This window comes from Medicago sativa, chromosome 8 (genome assembly GCF_051527215.1).
Source record: "Medicago sativa cultivar Bolivia chromosome 8, Bolivia_mono, whole genome shotgun sequence".
Taxonomy (NCBI): domain Eukaryota; kingdom Viridiplantae; phylum Streptophyta; class Magnoliopsida; order Fabales; family Fabaceae; genus Medicago; species Medicago sativa.
Genome location: NC_140756.1, coordinates 78,486,669 through 78,509,158, shown reverse-complemented (window position 1 = coordinate 78,509,158; position 22,490 = coordinate 78,486,669). Strand labels below are relative to the sequence as shown.

General features: G+C 35.3%; 1 protein-coding gene and 1 pseudogene across 5 annotated transcripts; one reads left to right on the top strand and one right to left on the bottom strand.

The window, feature by feature from the left end:
* Nucleotides 1-3,116: 3,116 nt before the first annotated feature.
* On the top strand, nt 3,117-3,857 carry LOC146901863 (putative lipid-binding protein AIR1B pseudogene; annotated as a pseudogene). The gene has a single exon (XR_015021257.1). The product of XR_015021257.1 is annotated as a putative lipid-binding protein AIR1B pseudogene (transcript).
* Nucleotides 3,858-5,042: 1,185 nt separating this feature from the next.
* Nucleotides 5,043-12,327, bottom strand: IQD31 (IQ-domain 31). 4 transcript variants are annotated; one of them, XM_085731783.1, is made up of 8 exons: nt 12,261-12,327; nt 12,088-12,127; nt 10,788-10,885; nt 10,046-10,303; nt 9,077-9,280; nt 8,122-8,196; nt 5,877-6,978; nt 5,043-5,440 (listed from the first exon to the last, which is right to left on the bottom strand). In XM_085731783.1, the coding sequence occupies exons 3-8, from the start codon at nt 10,869-10,871 to the stop codon at nt 5,409-5,411; spliced, it is 1,755 nt and encodes a 584-aa protein (XP_085587909.1). In that variant the 5' UTR covers nt 10,872-10,885; nt 12,088-12,127; nt 12,261-12,327; the 3' UTR covers nt 5,043-5,408. The 4 variants fall into 4 exon arrangements, with proteins under 4 accessions (XP_085587909.1, XP_085587911.1, XP_085587910.1 ...); XM_085731785.1 differs by having other exon boundaries at nt 10,046-10,300; XM_085731784.1 differs by having other exon boundaries at nt 12,093-12,127.
* Nucleotides 12,328-22,490: the final 10,163 nt, after the last annotated feature.

Here is a 22,490-nt window from a genome sequence, read left to right as displayed (position 1 = left end):
TGTTTATTACTTTTATAGGATGAGAATTTGTTAAAAATAATTTATCATGAACAATATTGTTTAGGGCAGTGCTATTTGTCGCGAGCAAATTTCTCAAGAATTTCTCGCGAACATAAAATGCAGTTGTAACAAAAAAAAAAAACATAAAATAGGACCCACTTGTCATACATGGGAGGTGCTGCAATAAAAGGATAGCGGTCGGTATAACTTCGAAAATGTTGTTTTCGCTGTAAACAAGCATCATCCTATTGTTTAAGCTTGGATGCCGAGTAACAAAATAATCGTTTTTCTAGTTTTTTTTTTTTTCTCTCATAAGTTCTATCTACAAAATTTGTGGAAGTGATGTGTTATAAATGTGAACACTTCTCTCAATCAATTTTAAGTCTTCCAACCACATTTTGGTTAGCGATACTCTGACAGTCTAATTTCTTCCACTCGACCAAACTCCTGTCGGTTACGCAAGAATAACTATTATAGTATATTATTAAAGACCCCTCTATATTTTGTGTTGTCCTTTTTTTTTATATCTTCCTCTGCTAATTTAAAAAATAATACTCACAGGTTGATCAATATCATTTTTAATAAAATATTATATTTTTCTCTTTTAAAACTATAATAAAATTGAGGGGTAACCTTGGCGCAACTGGTAAAGTTGTTGTCATGTGACTGAAAGGTCACGGGTTCAAGTCCTGGAAACAGCCTCTTGTGTAAAACAGGGTAAGGCTGCGTACAATACACCAAATGGTGGGACCCCTTCCCGGACCCTGCATATGCGGGAGCTTTAGTGCACCGGGTTGCCCTTAAAACTATAATAAAATTCATACGTATTAGACCCAAAAATGGGAACTTCACTAATTTTATTGGGATAGACATGGAATAATGCAATAAGGAAACATAACACATGCTTTCTGTAATATCCCAGACAACTACGAGTCTTTTCAACGTTTTTGTCCTCACTCGCACGTTTTTTTAGAAATTTCTTATAAGGTCACTCATCCAAAGACTACTCCAAGTCAAACACACTTAATTGTGGATATGAAATGGGCTACCGAAAAGAAGATGTGTGTCTTCCTTCAACCATGTAGTCTCATGCCTAAATGGCATCATGATCCCTCTCATTCTGATGTGATTTTGTTTGTCTAGAAGTTATTGGGAGTCACTCATTGTCATGCTTGTGCATCAGCAACCACTCCCTGCCCTCCTTATTCCTTGCGGGTGTTACATGCCCACCAACTTCCGCTTAGTTCGTCCCAGAACCACATCATACTGGGAGAGGTCTGCTCTGATACCACTTGTAATATTCCAGACGACTTTAAGTATTGTCGACTGGCCCCATAAACCAACACGAGTCTTTTCAGCGTGTTTTGTCTTCACTCGCACGCTTTCTAGGAAACTTTCCAAAATGTCACCCATCCAAAGACCACTTCAAGTCAAGCACGTTGTTCATATGAAATGGTCTACCGAAAAATATGCATCTTGTTGGTATAGGTAGTACCAAACAATTCTTATATGTCTTCTTTCAACAATGCAGACTCATACTTACATTGCCTAAGGATCCCTCTCATTCTGATGTGATTCAGTTTTCTAAAAGCTGTCGGGAGTCGCTCATTGTCATGCCTTGTGCACCCATGACCACTCACCACCCTCGTCAGCCTCAGGCGTTACACTTTCCAATCTTGTTGCATCATCACTAGTTTTATGTTTTTTACAAATTGAATGATTTATATTGCACTAAAAACTTAATAAGCTATTCTTGCATGATTAACTTAAAATTTAGTCAGTATGGATTCAGATGCTGAAGAAGTTTAATTTAAGAAAGTTGATGGTTTGATTTGATCCCTAAAAAACACACAGATCTCTATATATATGATATTTTAGGTAAAGACCATCTAACACTTCTCAATGGGTGTGAGAAATTAATGGTGGGAAATGCATGAGAGAAAATAGAAGATGTGATGCATGATGTATATGTGATGGGGAAACAAAAAATAGACATAAAAATAGAAAGAGAGAGAAATTAAGAAGAAAAGCAAAGACAGAGAGTCTAGAAAAGTATGGATGGTCAATCCCAATTACCAGATTTGATATGCACTTTTATCAAAATATTGGAATGTATACCTATTTTTTAGTCTCAAATATGTATGTATTTTTCAGGCTAAGTGACAAATGTTTTGCAGTTTTCACATGATCAGCACATGAATTTCAGACATCAGCTACATTGTTAATTAATCACATTTTAGTTCAAAATGTTTTCAAACCAACATAAACAAATTAAAATCACTTACATGAATCATGATATTTAGTTAAAATTACTCAAGGAAATAATTAATATGGTATATAGACACAGTAGAAAACATTGATAATGTTACGTATGATTTAATAATTTCTTACATATTCGACAACGGGATTTGAGTTGTAAGAGACAAATACAGAGTAATAAGAACAATCTTGAGGCCTTGTCAGTTCATTTTCAATAATAAATGAAAAATGACAAACACAAGAAATGATATCATATGCTTTAGGATTTAATTTGCATATTCTTCTACTAGTGTGAATTTTTCTTCTTTCAAACATGCATCTAATCACTTCTAATAACTATGTAGATAATTGTAAAAATATTTTCAAAATCAAAGTGATATTATTGTGTAATTTAATTGAATGTATAAAAGATCTTTGAAATTAGTAATCTCTATTATTGATTTAGTTTCAATATTGATTTAGTTTCAATTAATCAAACTAATGAAAATTACTTGTGTACGAGGTTCGAACCCCGGACTTTGCGTATATTATGCATTGTGCTTACCAACTGATCTAAGTTTACGGGGACTGAGGACTGCTTCACAACAACTTATACGTATGAAATGATTTCATTGAGTTGATATGATCACAAAATGACAAATCATAAATTGCAACTTATATAGTAGATAGTTCCAAACTTTACCATAAAATACATATCATACTCCCTCAATGAAGATCATATTTCCTTCATCCATGTTGATCTGCCAGCTTGTGCTGGTGACTAATCAAGTTTCCACTCACATGGCCCTCCAAATAAACCAGTTATTTTAATCAACAAATTCACTAATCCTTCCCTATAAAAACCCCTCTCATTCCTCTCAAACATCATCACTCACTCACACACCAAATCAAACTAAGAGTATTAGCACCTCAATCATTCCAAATGGCTTCCAAGGTTGCTATGCTCCTTTGCCTCAACATCCTATTTTTCACTGTGGTAAGCTCTACATATGTTCCATGTCCCCCACCACCTCACAAAGATCACAGCCACAAACACCCACATCCACCTTCCTCTAAATATCCAACTTGTCCTAGAGACACAATTAAGTTTGGTGTGTGTGCTGATGTATTGGGTTTGATTAATGTTGAGCTTGGTAAGCCACCAAAGACACCATGCTGCTCTCTCATTGATGGTCTTGCTAATCTTGAAGCTGCTGTGTGCCTTTGTACTGCTCTTAAGGCTAATATCTTAGGCATTAACCTTAATCTTCCCATTAATTTGAGCTTGGTTCTTAACTATTGTGGAAAGGGAGTTCCAAAGGGTTTCGTGTGCGCTTAAATAGACACTACTACCTGATATAGTTGTGTCGCACTATATTTTTTATTCTTCATGTGGTGTGTGGATTTTGTACTTTTTGGTATATTCTCTCTAGCACTTGTTATTTGTTTTTGCCAATGAACATTTCGTTCATACTTGATTATTATCATTATTATTGTGATGGTTTAAAATTGAAGCATCTTTGTCTTCTTTTTCATAGCCTCACTATAGTGACAAGTAATTTGTATTCCATCTAAGTGAAATTTCTTGTATTAATAAAAATTCTATGTTTAAGCGAAAATTCTATGGTGTGTTGATTCTCGAGATTGTTCTAAGTAGAAATGTAGGTGTGTTTCTCTCTACCTCGTGGCTTGAATTCTAGCTGTAGGTTGAAATTTTGCCCTTGATGCTTAATTTCATGTTATAATAACCTTTCCAAAAACAACTTAATATTATCCTCTTTTGTCAAAAAAAAAAAAAAAAACTAAATACTATGCTCTCTTTTTTTCTAGGCAAAATTATTATCCTTTTAGAAAATGTTAAGCTTGTGATGAGAAATATGCAAATGCAAATGACAATTTAGGCAAACGGTTTTCATATCGTCACCCCTAAACAATGTCAACAGTTCTCTTTTCAACTTTTCTCAACATAAAAAAGTTCTCTTTTCAATTTCTCTCATGTATGTTCATCTTCTATTGCACTGACGGATAGTGGAACTTATCATGCTTAGCTAATTAAATGTCCGTTTACTTTTTAAAAATATTTATTTCCAAAAATTTGTGTAGATTTTAGGAGTATTTTTTTTTATAACAAAAGGGAAAAAAGGAAAGAGGAAAAAAAACAAGAAAACTACAGGGAAAAGACCCAAACCAAGGTCATCGCCCATAGCATCTACTAAGTCTAAGAGTATATAGGTCATATATCATTATCAGGAAGGGATTTTACTTCAAAAAAAAAAAAATATCGGGAAGGGAGTTTTTGTTAACAAGACTCTAAACAATTATCGTAAATTGTATAAAAAAAACTACGTTAATCCTTTTCTAAAGTGCATCATTCATGTCTAATCTTTTATCTCTTCTCCGTACTTTTAAAACTTAATTCTCCTTGGTCTAAATTTTCATATCTTCACAAATATTGTAAACTTCGAAATAAATCTCAACCCTGGTTTTCCACTCAAAAGGTTCATCTCCGTTAAAAGATGGCACTTCTACTTCTCTTTTCTTCATTTCCATGCTGTGCTAATCCTTATCAAGATTGGTGAAATTTGATATTTTCTCATCATGTTTGACGAACTACCATGCTCATCTCTCACATGTTAACCTTAGCCTTAGTTATCCAATCTCACTAAATATTTTCAAATTGTTTCCACCTGTCCTATACAATCATCAATTAAAAACATACTTTTTAACACACCCTTCACTACTGGCATCCTTCAACATTTGTTAGTTTACCTCAACGAAATGCCTAAAACAAATATGAAGAAATCTAGCAAGAACAAATTCATGTTACCATAAAATATTTAGGTCGAAATTCAACACACATAAGTACTTTGTAACACCTAGGAAGGTACGTGTTAAGATCATACACACTTCAGGGAAAAAAACAAACAATATGGACAGCCCAGAAATAATGCTCGAAAACAAACAGGACATAAATTTGGGTATAGTTGCTTCATGCAAAACTAAAAACCTATAATGTACAAATCACTCTCAAACGCCAAAATGCAGCGAAGATAAACTTGATCAAACACACCTATAGTTCGGTCAATTCAGCAATTTCCATCAAAGATAACACATAAACATCACAAGTTTCAATTTCTTCATGTCAACTCCGGAAAATAGTCTTCCTCAAATCACCTCTTCCATTCTGCTTGAACTACCTTTCCTGCAAGAATAACGGAATAGTTGATGATCATAAATCATATAAATCATAATGAATAAAGACATACGCCAGAATAAACAAACATGGATTTTGTAGTTCACTTCAAGTATTCTATCAAGTTGTTTTACGGTAGATGAAAGTAGTTCACTTCAAGTATTCTATCAAGTTGTTTTACAGTAGATGAAAGAAACCGTATTGTTATTTGAATGTAGTGATATTTGAACCTGCAATCAAATTTTGGAGAAAAGTTCTCATACATATTGTTTAGAAAGGAGGCATTATTTGTCATACTTATGAAACAAGGCATGCCACTAAGTTGATATTTTTACTGAAAAGTCATTTTTACGTGATATTATGGTGTGATATTTTCTTTTTCAGGTGATATTTTCAAAGCACTTTTTTGGTAAATTTTCTATGCAGAAGGAACACTACATCATACCATTTCCATCTCTAGAAGAAGATACTGCTTTGTCACTTTTATGTCCCCCTTTACCACCTGAATGAACTGGTCTCTGTGTCCTAGGTGAATGCGAACTGATTTTGCTGTTAGTTGAAGATGGCAGGGACTGTCGCCGAGCACTGTTGTTTTTCTCACTTCCATCTTGTACGACTTTTGGTGATCCTTGAGCCCTCAATTTTGCCTTGGCAGATTCAGTTGCTGCCATATAACTTGGTATCGTCGGACTATTATGCAAACCATTCTCTGCACGTTCCTGCTTAGCTCCAGTTGAGGTTTTTCGGGTTGGTTTCTGGTTTTCACTTCCTGTTTGATCTTCCTTGTGATTCAAATCTCCGTTTGTTAAGTGAGAATTTTCATCTTTGCAAACAGTCTCTTCTAAATCTTTGGGTTCGTTTTTAACTTCATCATCGGAAATGTTTTTATCTTTACTTGTAATATCTGTCAAAGGCTTTGATTCCACATTCACCTGATAACTGTTTGGAGTGTCAAACACCTCCTTAGTAACTAAATCTCTAGGACTAGGAGTAATTCCCATCTCTGGCTCACTGGTTAACATTGCTTCCTTTCTGACCATTTCATTGGAACTAATGACCCCTTGTTCTGAAACACCAACACTTGAGGCAACTGTTTCCTTTTCCAAATGAGGCTTTGGAATCTCAGATTCAACTTCTGACGGAACTGCAGCTTCAACAACTGGGTTATGAACCTTTCGCAAGTTACGTTTAACCTTCTCAAGCTCAATCTGTGGATTTTCCAGCAAAGGATCTGAGGGTTGGCTAGGAAATTTCCTTGCGTTTCGTTTTGGTTTTTCAATTTCAGGGTTTGCTTGTGCTGGGGCTAGGTCAAAATTTGCAGTAGGAAGCTTCCTGTGGGTACGTTTAGACTTGGTCATCTGAGCGTCTCCAGTTGAAATATTACCCTGCTTTTTCTGAGACTTAGTATCCCGGATTTTCTTGGGTTGGGGAATTGGCTTCCAAAACCGACATGCTGACCAGCGCTCAGACCAACTAAGGACTGAATTTGGATCACCACAAACATATTGCAAACGCAGGGCCATAATTGTAGTTGATGAAGCAATAAGCTGAAACAACAAATAGATCCAGAGGCAAATTGTAATAGAAGTATGTGTTCTATATAATTGACACATGCATGAACTTAGATAAATGAAACAGAAAAAAGCTGTCTTAAATAAAGCAAGAAAAGTCTAATTGATGTGAAAACCGGGTTTTTATAGAGTTGAATGAAATCAATTAGATATGCCTTACTTTCTCACTTCAAAGATATACTCTCTTTAAAAAAATCTAATTGATGTGAAAACCGGGTTTTTTTGGATTTAACCAAACTAAAATATGACATGACATAACCAAATAATGGACAAAAACCCCACTCAGAACAAATTAATGGACAGTCTCTGATAATTTATAAGATATTCATTCACTATATCATGATATAATTTACTCCAGCTTTTACTCAATTACATCCCCCATGTGAATTAAACCCAGTTAGCCTTCCTGTGAATAGTGTCAATAATCAAGTGCTTTAACTACAAAATTAGTAGATTATGAATTAGTCTACATGCAACTGGGATTAAGAACACACACGGTTAGGTAACAATAATTACGTGTATAATCTTGGCATCTGCTTTAATTAATTTAATTTGACTTTCTCAAAGTGTTGCTCTAACTAAGACTATTTACCTAAACCTCAGCTTGAAGATTGCATTTCCAATATATGAAGAGATGAAAAAGTTCTTGAGATAATACTGTAATATTTCTTGTTGAGTTGATATGCCTAACAACCACATTCCTATTATTTCAAACGGTGGGTCACAGAAAACAAAATAGACTGTGCCCCCCTACATTCCTATAATTTCTCCCTCCACCATATCAATTATCAATACAGAGATCACTTGAGTAATTGGGGAGAGAAGTGACTAGCCCTGAGATGCCACGAATAATATATAGATCTAAGGCCTCTGTTTTATGCATGATTGCTAGTTCAGTATTAAATACACAAAAGATACGGCTATTGATGAGATCTATAGTATTATTGTAGCGAAAAAGTTAAACTTCAAATTTCATCAGCTTTAAGAAAAAATTAAACTTCTTATTTTCTAATCTATCGCATTGTTTGTTCTCGAAAGAAACTCAGTCTGGAATTTGTAGCCACAGAAAAAAACTGATCTAGCATAGTTATCACACATATATGGTGTAATGTAGGTTACCTTACGGGTGAAAGTGTTTGCTGACAGCTTCATAATTTTACCAGATATAGCAATTGGCTTGACAGGTTTGGCATCCTGAGGAAAAACACATTGAGAAAGAAAATCATTAGCAGCAACAGCAGTTAACAAATATTAAACATGCAACCTCCCCTCCCTTTCTTATCACTGACTTGTTGTGCACTTTGAAGTTATCAAACTCTAACAATACTTAAATAACCAAAAGACACTCATAAGAATTTTCACACATTGTTTGATAATAGAAACCATGCTTGTCTTTAACAATAAGTTCCCTCAGAAAGAAAAAAAAAATCTTTGAAGACAATCCGCAACAGCTTGTGCATTGCACCAACTTCTTAATAAGATTAAAAAGTATTGCATGATAAGAGACATCCATAATTCTAGTTGTAGCAAATAACTTAAAATAAACCCATTTATTTGAACAGCAAGGAGCCAAGCTTTAAAGCACCAGCTTGCACCTTTATTTGCACAGTAAGTCCTCATTTTGAATGTCGTGGCTGCCAGCCCAGCAAGAATTATGATCTTTAATAGAACAATTTACGGGATAAGGCTTGGTTGTTGTTGTAATAGAACAATTTAGCTCTAATTTCAGTTTGGGCAAGGAAATCAGGTAAATTATAAATTCAATTTCATATGCCAACCCCACCCATGGACTAATCAGAAGAATTTAAAGAAAAGATGACAAATAAATTATAATAAAAAAAAAAAGGGGGGGCAACCCGGTGCACTAGAGCTCCCGCATATGCAGGGTCCGGGAAGGGGTCTCACCATTTGGTGTATTGTACGCAGCCTTACCTTGTTTTACACAAGAGGCTGTTTCCAGGACTTGAACCCGTGACCTTTCAGTCACATGACAACAACTTTACCAGTTGCGCCAAGGTTACCCCTCGACAAATAAATTATAATGTAGAGAGAAAATGGATTTGGAAATAATAACCTGGAGCTTCAATAGATTGCACTTCTCATGAATTTCAAATCCAACATCAGACTTTCTAATTATTTGTCCACGAACAAGTGCTTGTAATTTGACAATTCCATACATACAGCACAAAGTAGCAACAGCTTGTCTTCTAACCAAGTGCCCACGAATAAGTGCTTGTAACCTTATTATGCCTTTTAAGGCTCTAAATGCTCTCCGGGCCTTCAATAGAGACATTTGCATTAGTTAAGGCAAAATATCAAATATAACAACTTATAAGAACTCACACAATCAATCCACCAAAAAAATAATGCCAATAAATTAAAAACTGGTCCACTTGCCAATTCTTTCATCGACATATTTGTCAGTAAACAAATAATCAGAGACAGATACAGCAAAGAATTCAAGATGTCAACAAATTTATTGATGAAGTATGTTTTTCTATCTAGAGTGACATATCAGTGAGAACCAAGAGGTATTGATCTCCAACAAGAAGCTTTCGAGAATTAGTTATAATATGAAAGAAATAATAAAGTTTCTCTATTTAGAGAACATGAAGGCAGAACATTGCTTGATAGCTGCTCTGGACAAATAAATATTTCAAAGTCCCAAAATCAATTTCAAATTAAGAGCACAAATTTATTATCGAATTGAAATTAAGGAGAAATAAAGACAAACTGTAAAAATGTAGGGGTTATTGTAACACTAAAACTAAAATGCTGCACTAAGCTTCAAGATTGTGCTCTAGTAAGTAGTAACATTAAATCTTCTAAACTTCATTTCTCAATCCACTACAATCAGAAAGTGCACTTCAAAATATGTTTCCATGGTTTATAGTTAAAAATTCATAATTCTCAATCCACTACAATCAGAAAGTGCACTTCAAAATATGTTTCCATGGTTTATAGTTAAAAATTCATAATTTTGCAGACTAAAAGGCACTTAGAGTTCCATCGGAAAATATCTATAAAACAGTTAGTTACGTACCAAATAACCCCTGAAAGCAGCCTGTGCTTTTGTAGCTGCTTCCTCCAGCTTCATCTTCTCTGGATCAAGTGGTGCATCTTGATCAACAGGTCCCACTGTGTCAATTTCTTGATCTCCAGGTAAAACATTTTCTGCTTCTTTATTCTCCAGCTCCAGGTCTTCCACATGTACGGCAATAGTGTTGGAGGATGGCTCTAAAGCTAAACCAGTTTCCGAAACCTTGGAAGCAACAACTCCTTCCTTTTGATTAACAAGCTTCTAAATTAAAATATAGTAAAAGACATCAGGATTTTCATTACCGGTCATATCAAATTACTCTCAATTTTGTTGAGAAAAAAGCAATCCAACAGTGATACTTTTCAATAATATTACAGCAGTTATACTTATGATCCAATGCAACAACTAGTGTGCATAATTTTAGACCGTTTGTAAATGAAGTTAACGAAGTCCATGAAGTGTAAAAGTATCGAATAAAATTTAAGAATTGTGGCAACATCGCCAAAGCATAATGTCTGCTTCCTTTCTGTCTATCTATGACAACAATTAACTAATAGATCTGATGATGCCGTTTTGGTAAGAATTTAAAGGGTGAACGGTTAATTTAGAGTTCAATATTTGTGTTGTGTCACCAATAATGTAACTTCAATGGATGTTTAGGAATGCATTCAATAAATTATGCATGTGGTTTAATAATGAACAGAGGACTAATTTTGCCTTAACTATCATAGCATTACAGATTTACCTCTCTTCCTCTTGGTATATTTGATTTGGATGCCTTCTTCCCAAACAGTACAGTTTTGATCCATTTTCCTGGTGATTTACCCATTGTGATACCAAGATCTGTAACAGAAAAAAGGCGATATCAGTCTCTAAATGGATCCTAGGATTATTATTTTTATTTCATATTTTTATAAATATGCAAGTTATTAATACACACAAAAATACAATTAATTCTTAAATCATGCAACATGGTTGCTTAAACTAGACCGCAAATTCAGTCAACTTAAGTTGGTGCAATTGACAATGAGCTTCAATTGTTGTAACTCAATTCCTATAGCCAGCTTCTTTCAGTGCTTGGTTAGCTAAAGTACTCACAGATAAAATGTTGTGATTTTAAAAATAAAAAATAAAAACATTTAATTAAGTTGGACCATGAAAATACGAGTGCAAAAAAATAAGTTGAAGTTGAAGTTGTAGGAGAATATAAATTTTAGTTGTCACAATTTTATAAAGTGCATCTGATAATGACATTGACATCTCATTTAATTTAATTGAGCTATGAAAATAATTTGAGGTGTTGTTGCTCTCAGAGAATAGTTTTTGTTCTTAATTCTCAGTAAATAAATAAACCCTCAAAAAATGCATATATTATATTAAACTATCCTTGTCAAAAGAAAAAAATTATATTAAACTATTAGTATTATTTTACTATAAGATCAAGTAATTATATTTATAGGTAATTATATTAAACTATTATTATTTTATTTACTACTAAGATCAAAAGTAAGTATAGGGTAACATGCAAACCGAACCCAACCAGAACAGGCATAATTTATATTTATAGAAATAATGATCAAACAATTATTAAACAGTAACATAGACATCATGCAGAATTAATAGTAGCATATTTTCTTTATGCAATAATACATCACCAATTAAACACCATCATATTATTTCCTTTTTAACATGATTGGACCGTCACACACATACATTGACTTTTTTGCGATCTCCACCGTAAGCCACCGACAATAATAGTAGCTTACACTAATCAAAAGATTAATCAAATCACACCACAAATTACGCTTCATGTCTCAATCTTCTTGAAAGATCAACAAATCTAAACAAATTACACGGTAAAAGTGATCAAACAAGAACATAGAACCGCAAAACACGGAGAATGTAATGTAACAGACAGTGTAAACCCTAGAATCGACGAGATCTAGTACAAGCAAGAAGTGTAAAACACAGAACATGCATAATCCATGAATCAGTGTTTGAAATTGGTGGTGAAGAGGTTGTTTGAGGGTAGATCTAACAATTACCTTACCAATGTGGAAGTTGTTCAGCTCAAATCTACCATTCCTGTGAAGCAGAACCAAATAATCAGCTTATAGACTTAAAATAATCACTTATTTTTTTCATAGAGAGAAAAGAAGAGAAATATATAAAGTGAGGAGAAAAGAAGACAGGGAGAGAGAAGAAGTTTTGAGTGTACCATAGAAGAAGACAGTGAGAGATTGTTGATCTAAAGCTGCATAAATTTTGTGGTTGCTTTGTTTGTTACTCTCTCTGTCACTGTGCTAGCTGGTATAGTGAAAATTGAAAATTGAAAAGCTGAGATAATTTCTTGGGAATCATAATGTGTAAGTTAGTCACACGTGGAACAAGTTAGGACCCATATTTTCAACCGTATGATCTTGTAATGTTTTCTTATTTTTTTAACCATGTGTGTGCAACTAAGACTAATCCTTCAAATAGAATCTGATGCTTCTAATGTGGTTTTAGCGTTGAATGCTCACCAACAATCTTTCAACTATGTTGGCTCTATTATTCGAGATTGTATTAGTTTTAAGGGTAGTTTTCGTAGTTTAAATTTTTTGCATGTTAGGCGTGAAGCCAACCAAGCTGCTCATTATTTAGCTAAATATACTCTTAAGAATTCAGATTGCATATGGATCGAAGAAACTCCGTCTTGTATTTCTGCAGTCTTGGCATTTGATTTGTTGCCAGACTTTCATTAATGAAATTGTCTTTAACGTCAAAAAAAAAAGACTAATCTCTCAAATCTGAGGAAAAATTATAGTTAGTGTATAAACTCTATGACCAGGGATTTAACATTGTTGTATATCTATGGCTGAATTTGAATTCATAACATTTTTTAAGTCGAAAGAGATAATTTATCGTCTCATCTTAGACTTTGTTTAATAAAAAATTGTAGATAGCTGATAGACTAATTTATAACAAATGACTTATAAGTTAATTTATAGATGATAGCGGATAAACTAGTCGATTGAATTTATATTGTTTGATAAAATTAGTGGTTGAAATAACTTATAAATATGAAATGGTATAAGAATTGTTTTTTTTTTCAATTAAGATTGCAAGCAAGTTTTTACAACTCGAGAGTTTACTTCAACTCGTTTTACCCAGGTAAACTCGAATCGTAAACTCGACTCGAGAACTCGTACGAGTTTACCTAAAATTAAAATTCAATAAAATTTATTATTTACATGACATATTTAAACTAATGTAATATTGTAAATAGTCCAATAGTGTAAAATATGACTAAATTATAAAGGTTTACAAGCACCATAATAAAGAATTATGTTCAACTAAACATCAAAATACAAAATAAACTTGCAAAATCATAAGTCTTAACCATCCAAAAAGGCAAGTTTCACAAGTTCCTACAGTTTTTAATAAAACTATAAAAAAAAAAAATTAGACTTACATTCCGATTTGACCCGAGTTTACCTGATTTTACCCGTGTTTACCGAGTTTGACCGAGTTAACTCGAGTTAAACTCGTCAAACATTCCGATTTTACCAAAAATCGAGTTTACCTTCGAGTTGACACGATTTTGGCACCTAAAAACGTAAACTCGGTAAACTCAGCGAGTTAACATTCGAATTAAAGAACATTGATTGCAAGAGTAAAAATGAGATATGAACTGATAAGTTATAAACTAATTGAATGAACTTATCAAAAACAATTATAAACTCATGAAAATAAGTTACAAGCTCGTATAAAATTCACAGTTATCAAATAGGTTTTTTTAATTATATACTACTAGGGGTGGAAATGGGCTAGGCCGGGCTGGGCTTTGTAAGGCCTAAGCCTGACCTACTTCAAAAATGTTAGGCCTGAGCCTGGCCTATTACCTTATAAGTTTTCATATATAATATATCTTCCATTATTGATATTTTTGAAGCTTTTCAAATTTATGTTTAACCAAACATACTCATGATGTAATGATTTGATTAGGTTGGAACCATTGATTTAGTTAATGATTTGATCAAAGGGTGAATATGAAAAACTTGTGGTAGACTTTTACACACGTGAGGGAGACAGAGAGTGGTTGTGATTAAAAAAGGGTTGTTCTTGGGGAGTCCCAGTGGAGTTACTTCAAAACCAAGTGTTTGTTTTCTTTACTGTTTCTTTTTTAGCTTTATTCTGAAGCATTGGAAATTACATTTATGACCCGTGATGTTGAGATAAGAGTCACCCGCGAATGCGCGTGTTGGAAAATGAGGGCCGTTGATGGAGTGATGTGGACTGCAGAGGCGTGGATTGAATGCGTGGCGTTTGGTGAAGTGGGATTGCGTGGCGCGTGGAAAAGGTGCCACGCTGGCATTAGTGGATACGTGCCGACAAAAACAAAGACGGAGGATGTAGGAGATATGCTACAGTAGGTAATGTAGTCAAGGAGTGTAGTTACTGACCCTACCCTCCTTCGTAACAAACTCAATTAAATTAAGGTAAGGTTAACCCTCTCATAAAAGTTTTTTCACAATGACCAACTCCTCTCATTTTAAGGTATTTTTTGTGATTAATTATTAATAAACAATGGTCTCCGTTAAGTTTGATTAAGTATTTATTTTAAAATAAATTAAAATGTTAAATAACTTGTACACAAAAAAAAAGTTAAATAACCAAACAAATACAATTTAGTTTATAGTGGTTAATAAACTCCAATAAAGATGAATTATTTGTGAGAGTCTGACTTTGAGTTAGGTAGGAGTGTTCGCGGTGCGGTTTGGTTCGGTTTTGAGCAAAAAATTCATCCAAACCGCGAGATAAAAAAGCATGCGGTTTGCTTTGGTTCGGTTGATTTTTAAAAAGTCATCCCAACCAAACCAAACCAATGCGGTTTGGATTGGTTTGGTTTGTGTGGTTTATCGCAAGATAAAAAAATATTACATTAACTCTAATATTGCCAACTTGTTACAAAATAAACTTAGGACATTTTATTTTGATGTTTATATGATAAAATATTAGGTAAAACTTATATCAAAATAGGTAAAATTAAGAAGAAACATAAGCATGAAACAAATTATTGGAAAGTAAAGAAAACAAATTCATCACTAAATGAATTGAAAGAGATGAAAAGGAATTATAATCGAACCTGATGGTGCAACGATGGAAAAATCGAATCAAAAGAGATTATTCTTGAGTTATGTAATTGGGCTAGTACATATTTAAGTAATATTCATTATTCTTGCGGTTTGGTTTGATTTGGTTCGGTTGCTGAGAAAGTCAAGCCACAAACCGAACCGAACCGCACGGTTCAGTGCAAAAGTCATCCGAACCAAGTGCGGTTTTTTGCGGTTTCGGTTTGAATTGGTTTGATTTGCGGTTTTTCTATTGGGTTGGTTCGGTTTTGAACACCCCTATATTCAGGTGCAAAATAATTATTTGTTAGAATTATCTTCTAACTAAACTTTGAATTGACATGGACCATTTTCTCTAAAAATTAGAGGATTAAAACCAAAATAAAAATTATCAGACATTGTAATACAATTTTTATATCGTTGTTGTTTTAACACTAATTTTTTTTCTCTATTGATCATGTTAACATTTGTTATGTGTGTGTTTTTTTATACGGTGATCAAATATCACAATTCTTTTTTAAATAGATATGCAATGGGTTGTTAATACTTACTATAGTAAGTTAGATTAAATGTACATTATTGTACTATTTGAAAATGTTCTCGTTGAGATATGTAAGGGATACCTTGTCGAAGATATGTCGTGGTCAATGTATGATAATTGGTGTCTCCCAAAACACCATGAGTATTTTAAGGTAGAAAAACTGAGTGCAAGTATACACTATTCAAGTTATAGTGTAAAAATATATTGATCCCGCAGGGACTGGGAAGCTATAGCTTCATATAGTTTTTCATTAGAAAACTTGTTTGCAAGAAAATCAAAATAAATCATTTGTCACAACAATAAATATAAAAAGTTAAAGGTTAGGAAAACAGTTAAAAAGATTAGAAATTCTCAAGATGAAAAGTGTGGTTAAAACTAGGTCGCCTAGATATAAGCAAATGTTCCCACATCTTGGTGAATAGGTATGGCTAAAGAAGGTAGTTCAAGAGAACATGATAGTTTTGGAACATAAAATGCAGGCACTCTTACATGAAAATAAATGGAGGTATTGAACATTGTGACCAAGGCCGATCTAAGGGTAAGGCCACCAAAGCCCTAACTTTAGGCCTCCTAACAAAAAATCATTTTTTTATTAGATTTTACAAGCAAAAAGGCCACATATTCTGTAACACCCCGTTTACCCAACATAAAAATTTCATTTAAAATCAGAGTATTTAATTCATAACGGAATGCTACACACTACTTTAACATCTCAAAACAGATAATAATAATTATCCTTCAAATTCAACATCATGAAAAATCTTAAACTGTTGCAGCGGAAAATAGTTCAACATTTTAAAGTCTTGGCACGCAGGCCTTATTGGAAAATCTCATAAATTAGTTCATAAAAGAGACACGTAAGGAATAGCAGTAAAAGCAAGCCCCCATCCCGTTACGTATCAGAGCACCTAAACACCAAGTGAGGAGTCCACTCACGAACGCCTCTAATCTTTATTACCTGCACATTACCCACGGTCGAAGCAACATATACGCAGAAGGGGTGAGATTTCATAATCAATACATTAAGCATATAATCCAATAAAATGCATTTAACAACTTAAACATTAATAACATATCAACAAATTAACAATTAACATATTTTTCATTTCATAACAAATACAATCATCAAATACCATTACTAATTTTCATCACAAATCATAATCAACTTAACACTCAACTTGACGACACAACTCATCTTTGACCATGCAACTCTATCAACTCAACAACAACTTGACAACACAACTCATCTTTGACCATGCAACTCTATCAACTCAACAACAACTTGACAACTTAAACATCATGAAACTTCTTGATATGCAAATGCATGTGGTACCAATCAACAACAAAATGAGCATAATAGGCTTTTCAACGTGTGAGCACAAAGGCTGCCGGGCCTAAAGCCCCCAACTTTAATGAGCACAAAGGCTGCCGGGCCTAAAGCCCCCAACTTCAATGAGCACAATGGCTGCCAGGCCTAAAGCCCCCAACTTTAATGAGCACAATGGCTGCCGGGCCTAAAGCCCCCAACTTTAATGAGTATGCAATGAACTCAACTTCCAACAACTTAGACAACAACATAAACAACTCATACGACTCATAATCATGGACCACTCCTTGAATTCTACAACATAGACCGACTCATGCAACTTCAAGACACTAACAGTCAAAAGCAGGGAACAGCAGCAAGATACAACATTTATTAACATTTGAATGCGTTAACATCATCTAAGGTATGAATTACATCAACATAAATACCATAAAGCATCATTATAACATTCATGCAACCACACTTCTAATCTCAGTCACCTGAACAGACTGCATGGTCTATAAAAACATCCTAAACAGCTCTCTTACTTAATTCTAAGGTCAACTCAAGACTACACGTGCGAAGGGATCGCATCGGGACAATTTTGGGCAACTAACAGCCTAACTCGCAGTGGCGAGTAACTCTGCTCGCAATGGCGAGCAAAGCGTGCATTCTGGGTTCCTAAGTCCTTACTCGCAGTGGCGAGTTATTCTGCTCGCGGTTGCGAGCTTACAGGTCACTCGCAGTTGCGAGTTGCATTGCTCGCAGATGCGAGCTCTGGGTTCTAGCTCGCCGTTGCGAGTGTTCTTGCTCGCAGATGCGAGCGATGAATGTCAGTACGGCCAGAAACCTAAAAATCACAACTTTTCACCTATATTCATGATTCCTTCATCCAAATAGCATCTAATTATCATCTTAAGTCATATCTAAGGTCTGTACACTAATTTTGCATCAATCTAACATCTGTTCTTGATTCATTCATCAAAATTGATCCTAAACCAAATTCTCAATTCTCACCAAAACTTAACCTAATCATGCTAAATTCATCCTATAGAATTATACCCTTAATAATATTGAAAATTAGTCTCACCCTTACCTGATAATAGCAGAATCGCAGCCCTCCTTTGGTTCTTCTCTCTTTCTGACTTTTCTCCCTTTTTCTCCAAAAACGTACGTACTACTTTTCCTAACTTATGTCTGTCTATTTATCTCTCCTTATTACTCTTCTCACTACTAATTGCTCATCTCACCACGCAGCCCAATCTTTAATATTTTTATTTTATTTCTCATATCTTATTTTATTTAATAATAAAATAAGTCACACTAACATAACAACTTCACAACATCAATATACTTCACGTCATTCTAGAAAATCACATAATTTATCTATAAATCATGCAAACTATTTAAATTCTTAAATCATATAAATATATATATAAATAAATATATAAATCCTCATTAAATTAAGTAAATAATTAAGACGGGCGTTACAACTCTCCCCAACTTATAGAATTTTCGTCCTCGAAAATTTACCTCAAGCAAACAACTCTGGGTAAGACTCCATCATCTTACTCTCCAGCTCCCACGTCAAGCTTTCACCAGTAGTGCCGCTCCAAACAACTCTCACTAGAGGTATTTCTTTGCCTCTCAACGTCTTCATTTTGCGATCATCGATCCTCAAAGGTAAAGTCTCCACCGTAAGGTTGTCTCTAACTTGCACATCATCACTCTGAATCACATGGGACAGGTCTGGGACATACTTCCTCAACTACGACACATGAAACACATCATGCAAATTTGATAAATGCGGTGGTAAGCCAACTCTATAAGCCACCGTGCCAATTCTCTCAGATATCTGATAAGGACCAATAAACTTCGGAGTCAACTTCTTAGACTTCAATGCACGACCAACACCGGTCATCGGAGTAACTCTCAAGAACACGTGGTCCCCTTCTTGAAACTCAATGTCTTTCCTACGCTTATCATGGTAACTCTTTTGTCGACTCTGCGACGCTTTCATCTTTTCTTGAATCATTTTCACTTTCTCAGTAGTCTGCTGAACAATTTCTGGTCCTAAAACTACACTTTCACCTGTTTCAAACCAACACAACGGAGTCCTACACTTCCGACCATACAAAGCCTCGAAAGGTGCCATCCCAATACTTGAATGATAGCTGTTATTATATGTGAACTCTATTAACGGGAGATGACTATCCCAAGTCCCACCTTGCTCAAGTACACAAACTCTCAACAAGTCTTCGAGTGACTGAATTGTTCTTTCCGACTGACCATCTGTCTGAGGATGATAAGCCGAACTCAATCTCAACTTAGAGCCTAAAGCCTCTTGCAAACTCTTCCAAAATCTAGAAGTAAATCGTGGGTCTCTGTCTGACACAATGCTCGAAGGAACACCATGCAGCTTCACAATGTCTCGAATATAAATATCTGCCAACTGAGCCACAGGAAAACTAATATTAATCGGAAGGAAATGTGCCGACTTCGTCAATCTGTCAACAATCACCCAAATTGCGTCATTCCCTTTAGGAGTATTTGGCAAACTCGTCAAAAAATCCATGGATATACTATCCCATTTCCATTCTGGTACATCTAACGGTGTCATCAACCCAGCAGGTTTCTGATGCTCTACCTTCGACTTCTGACAAATCAAACAAGAGTACACAAATTGTGCCACATCACGTTTCAATCCTGACCACCAAAACAGCTTCTTTAAATCATGATACATCTTTGTAGCTCCCGGATGAATGCTCAAGCTACTCCTATGACTCTCTTCCAGAATCATCCTTTTTATCTCATCATTGTCTGGAATACAAATCCTACCTCGGAACCTCAACAAACCTTGATCATCGACTTTAAAGTCACCATCTTCAGTTTGGTTACTAGCAACCAACAAGTCCACAAACTTAACATCAACCTTCTGTGCATCTCTAATACTTTTCAAGAAATCGTTATCAATTTTCAGCATTCCTAACTTAACGCTCCGAGACGACATTTCACAAACTAAGCTCATATCTCTAAACTGTTCAAGTAATTCAAATTCCTTCACCATCATAGCAGACATATGTAAACTCTTCCTACTTAAGGCATCCGCAACAACATTAGCTTTACCCGGATGGTAATTCAAACTAAAGTCATAATCCTTCAACAATTCGAGCCACCGTCGCTGTCGCATATTCAATTCTTTCTGATCAAACAAATACTTCAAGCTCTTGTGATCACTAAACACCTCGAATCTCGAACCATACAAGTAGTGTCTCCAAATCTTAAGGACAAATACGACTGCAGCTAATTCAAGGTCATGAGTAGGATAGTTTCGTTCATGAGTTCTCAACTGTCTTGATGCATAAGCAACAACTTTACCATCTTGCATAAGCACACCGCCTAAACCCAATTTGGACGCATCACAATACACCGCAAAAGGTTCATCAGGTTTTGGCAAAATCAAAACTGGAGCCGTCGTCAAACGCTTCTTCAATTCATTAAAACTGTTCTCACAATGAACATCCCACACAAAGGTTTTACTTTTACACGTCAATTGAGTTAACGGAAGTGCCAACTTAGAAAATCCTTCTATAAATCTTCGATAGTATCCTGCCAAACCCAAAAAGCTTCTAATCTCTGTAACTGACTTAGGAGTCTCCCATTGTGATACTGCTTCAACTTTAGATGGATCGACTGCAATACCACTACCAGAAATAACATGGCCCAGAAAACTTACCTCGTTCAACCAGAATTCACACTTAGACAATTTAGCATACAACTTCTTCTCTTTCAGCACTTGCAAGACAATCTTCAAATGTTCTGCATGTTCTTCTTCTGTCTTAGAGTAAATCAGAATATCATCGATGAACACAACCACAAAGCGATCCAAAAATGCATGGAAGATGCGATTCATATACTCCATAAACACGCCAGGCGCATTACTCACACCAAAAGGCATCACCTTATATTCATAATGACCATATCGCGTCCTAAAGGCCGTCTTCTGCATGTCTTCATCTTTTACTTTAATCTGATGATAACCCGACCTTAAATCAATCTTGCTGAACACACGTGCACCCACCAGCTGGTCCATCAAATCATCAATTCTAGAAAGTGGATATCTATTCTTTATAGTTACTTTATTCAGTTGTCGATAATCAATGCACAACCTCATACTTCCATCTTTCTTCTTAACCAACAATACCGGCGCTCCCCAAGGTGAAACACTCGGTCTAATGAACTTCTTATCTAGCAATTCCTCCAACTATTTCTTCAACTCAGCCAACTCAGAAGCTGACATACGATAAGGTGTCATAGACACAGGCTTCGTTCCCGGAACAAGGTCAATAGAAAATTCAACTTCTCTCTCCGGTGGTACATCAGGGATTTCATCAGGGAAAACTTCAGGAAAATCACACACCACCTGCAACTTATCAATCACTGCTTGATTCTCCAAAGATAAGGATGCCATCAAGGAAAACATCAAGATCCCATCGCGTTCTAATTGCTTCAGCTGCTTAGTAGACAAAAATTCTGCTCCACTTTCCTCTTCAGCAGAAGAGAAACGCACCGACTTACTAAAACAATTAATGAGAACATGGTTGTACTCTAACCAGTTCATACCAAGAATTACATCCATTCCACTCAGAGGCAGACAAACTAAATCAATCTCAAAATCACGATCAAACATAAACAAAGGACATCGTAAACAAACAAGAGAAGTAGTCACCGAACCCTTAGCTGGAGTTTCGACGACCATTTCTCCACTCATATCAGACACAGCAAGACCCAACTTAGAAGCACAATCAAAGGCAACAAAACAATGTGTAGCACCAGTATCAATAATAGCAACTAAAGGAGTATTGTTAATATAACAAGTACCTCTGATCAAACGATCCTCATTTTCAGTCTGAGTACCAGTCAAAGCAAACACTTTCCCTCTAGTCTGAGCCTTCTTCGGATTCGTACACTGAGACCCAATATGACCCTCTTCTTTGCAGTTAAAACACACAATGTCCGCATGCTTACACTCTGCAAGTGTATGTCCTTTACTGCCACAACGAAAGCACCGTTTAATATCCTTAGTGCAAGCATTACTCTTATGGCCTTTCTCGCCACAAGTGTAACAAACAACCTCAGCACCAGCATCCTTCTTATTTGACCTCCTCTCATCATTAGCTCTTCCTTTTCCTTTGTCAGCAGGAGCACTGTAAGGCTTTGGGCGACTTTGTTGGCCCTTACCCCTCTTCTCACTCATAATCTTATAATGAGCTTTGCTGTCATCTTCATAGATTCTGCATCTGCTCACCAAAGCAGAAAAGTCACGGATCTGTTGGTAACCAATGGCTCGCTTAATATCAGCACGCAAACCATTCTCGAACTTGATACACTTAGAGAACTCGGCATTGTCCCCAGTGTAGTGTGGATAGAACTGAGCCAGCTCCACAAACTTTGCTGCATACTCTGTCACCGACATGTTTTCTTGCT

What these genes read in the sequence shown, in the direction of transcription:
- IQD31 (XM_085731783.1), bottom strand. Translation starts at nt 10,871, where the DNA reads ATGGGTAAATCACCAGGAAAATGGATCAAAACTGTACTGTTTGGGAAG. An exon ending in CTGCTTTCAGGGGTTATTTG is followed by an intron (nt 9,281 to 10,045) that starts GTACGTAACTAA and finishes TCTCTATTGAAG; the next exon opens with GCCCGGAGAGCATTTAGAGC. An exon ending in TTCTTCTAGAGATGGAAATG is followed by an intron (nt 5,441 to 5,876) that starts GTATGATGTAGT and finishes TTATTCTTGCAG; the next exon opens with GAAAGGTAGTTCAAGCAGAA.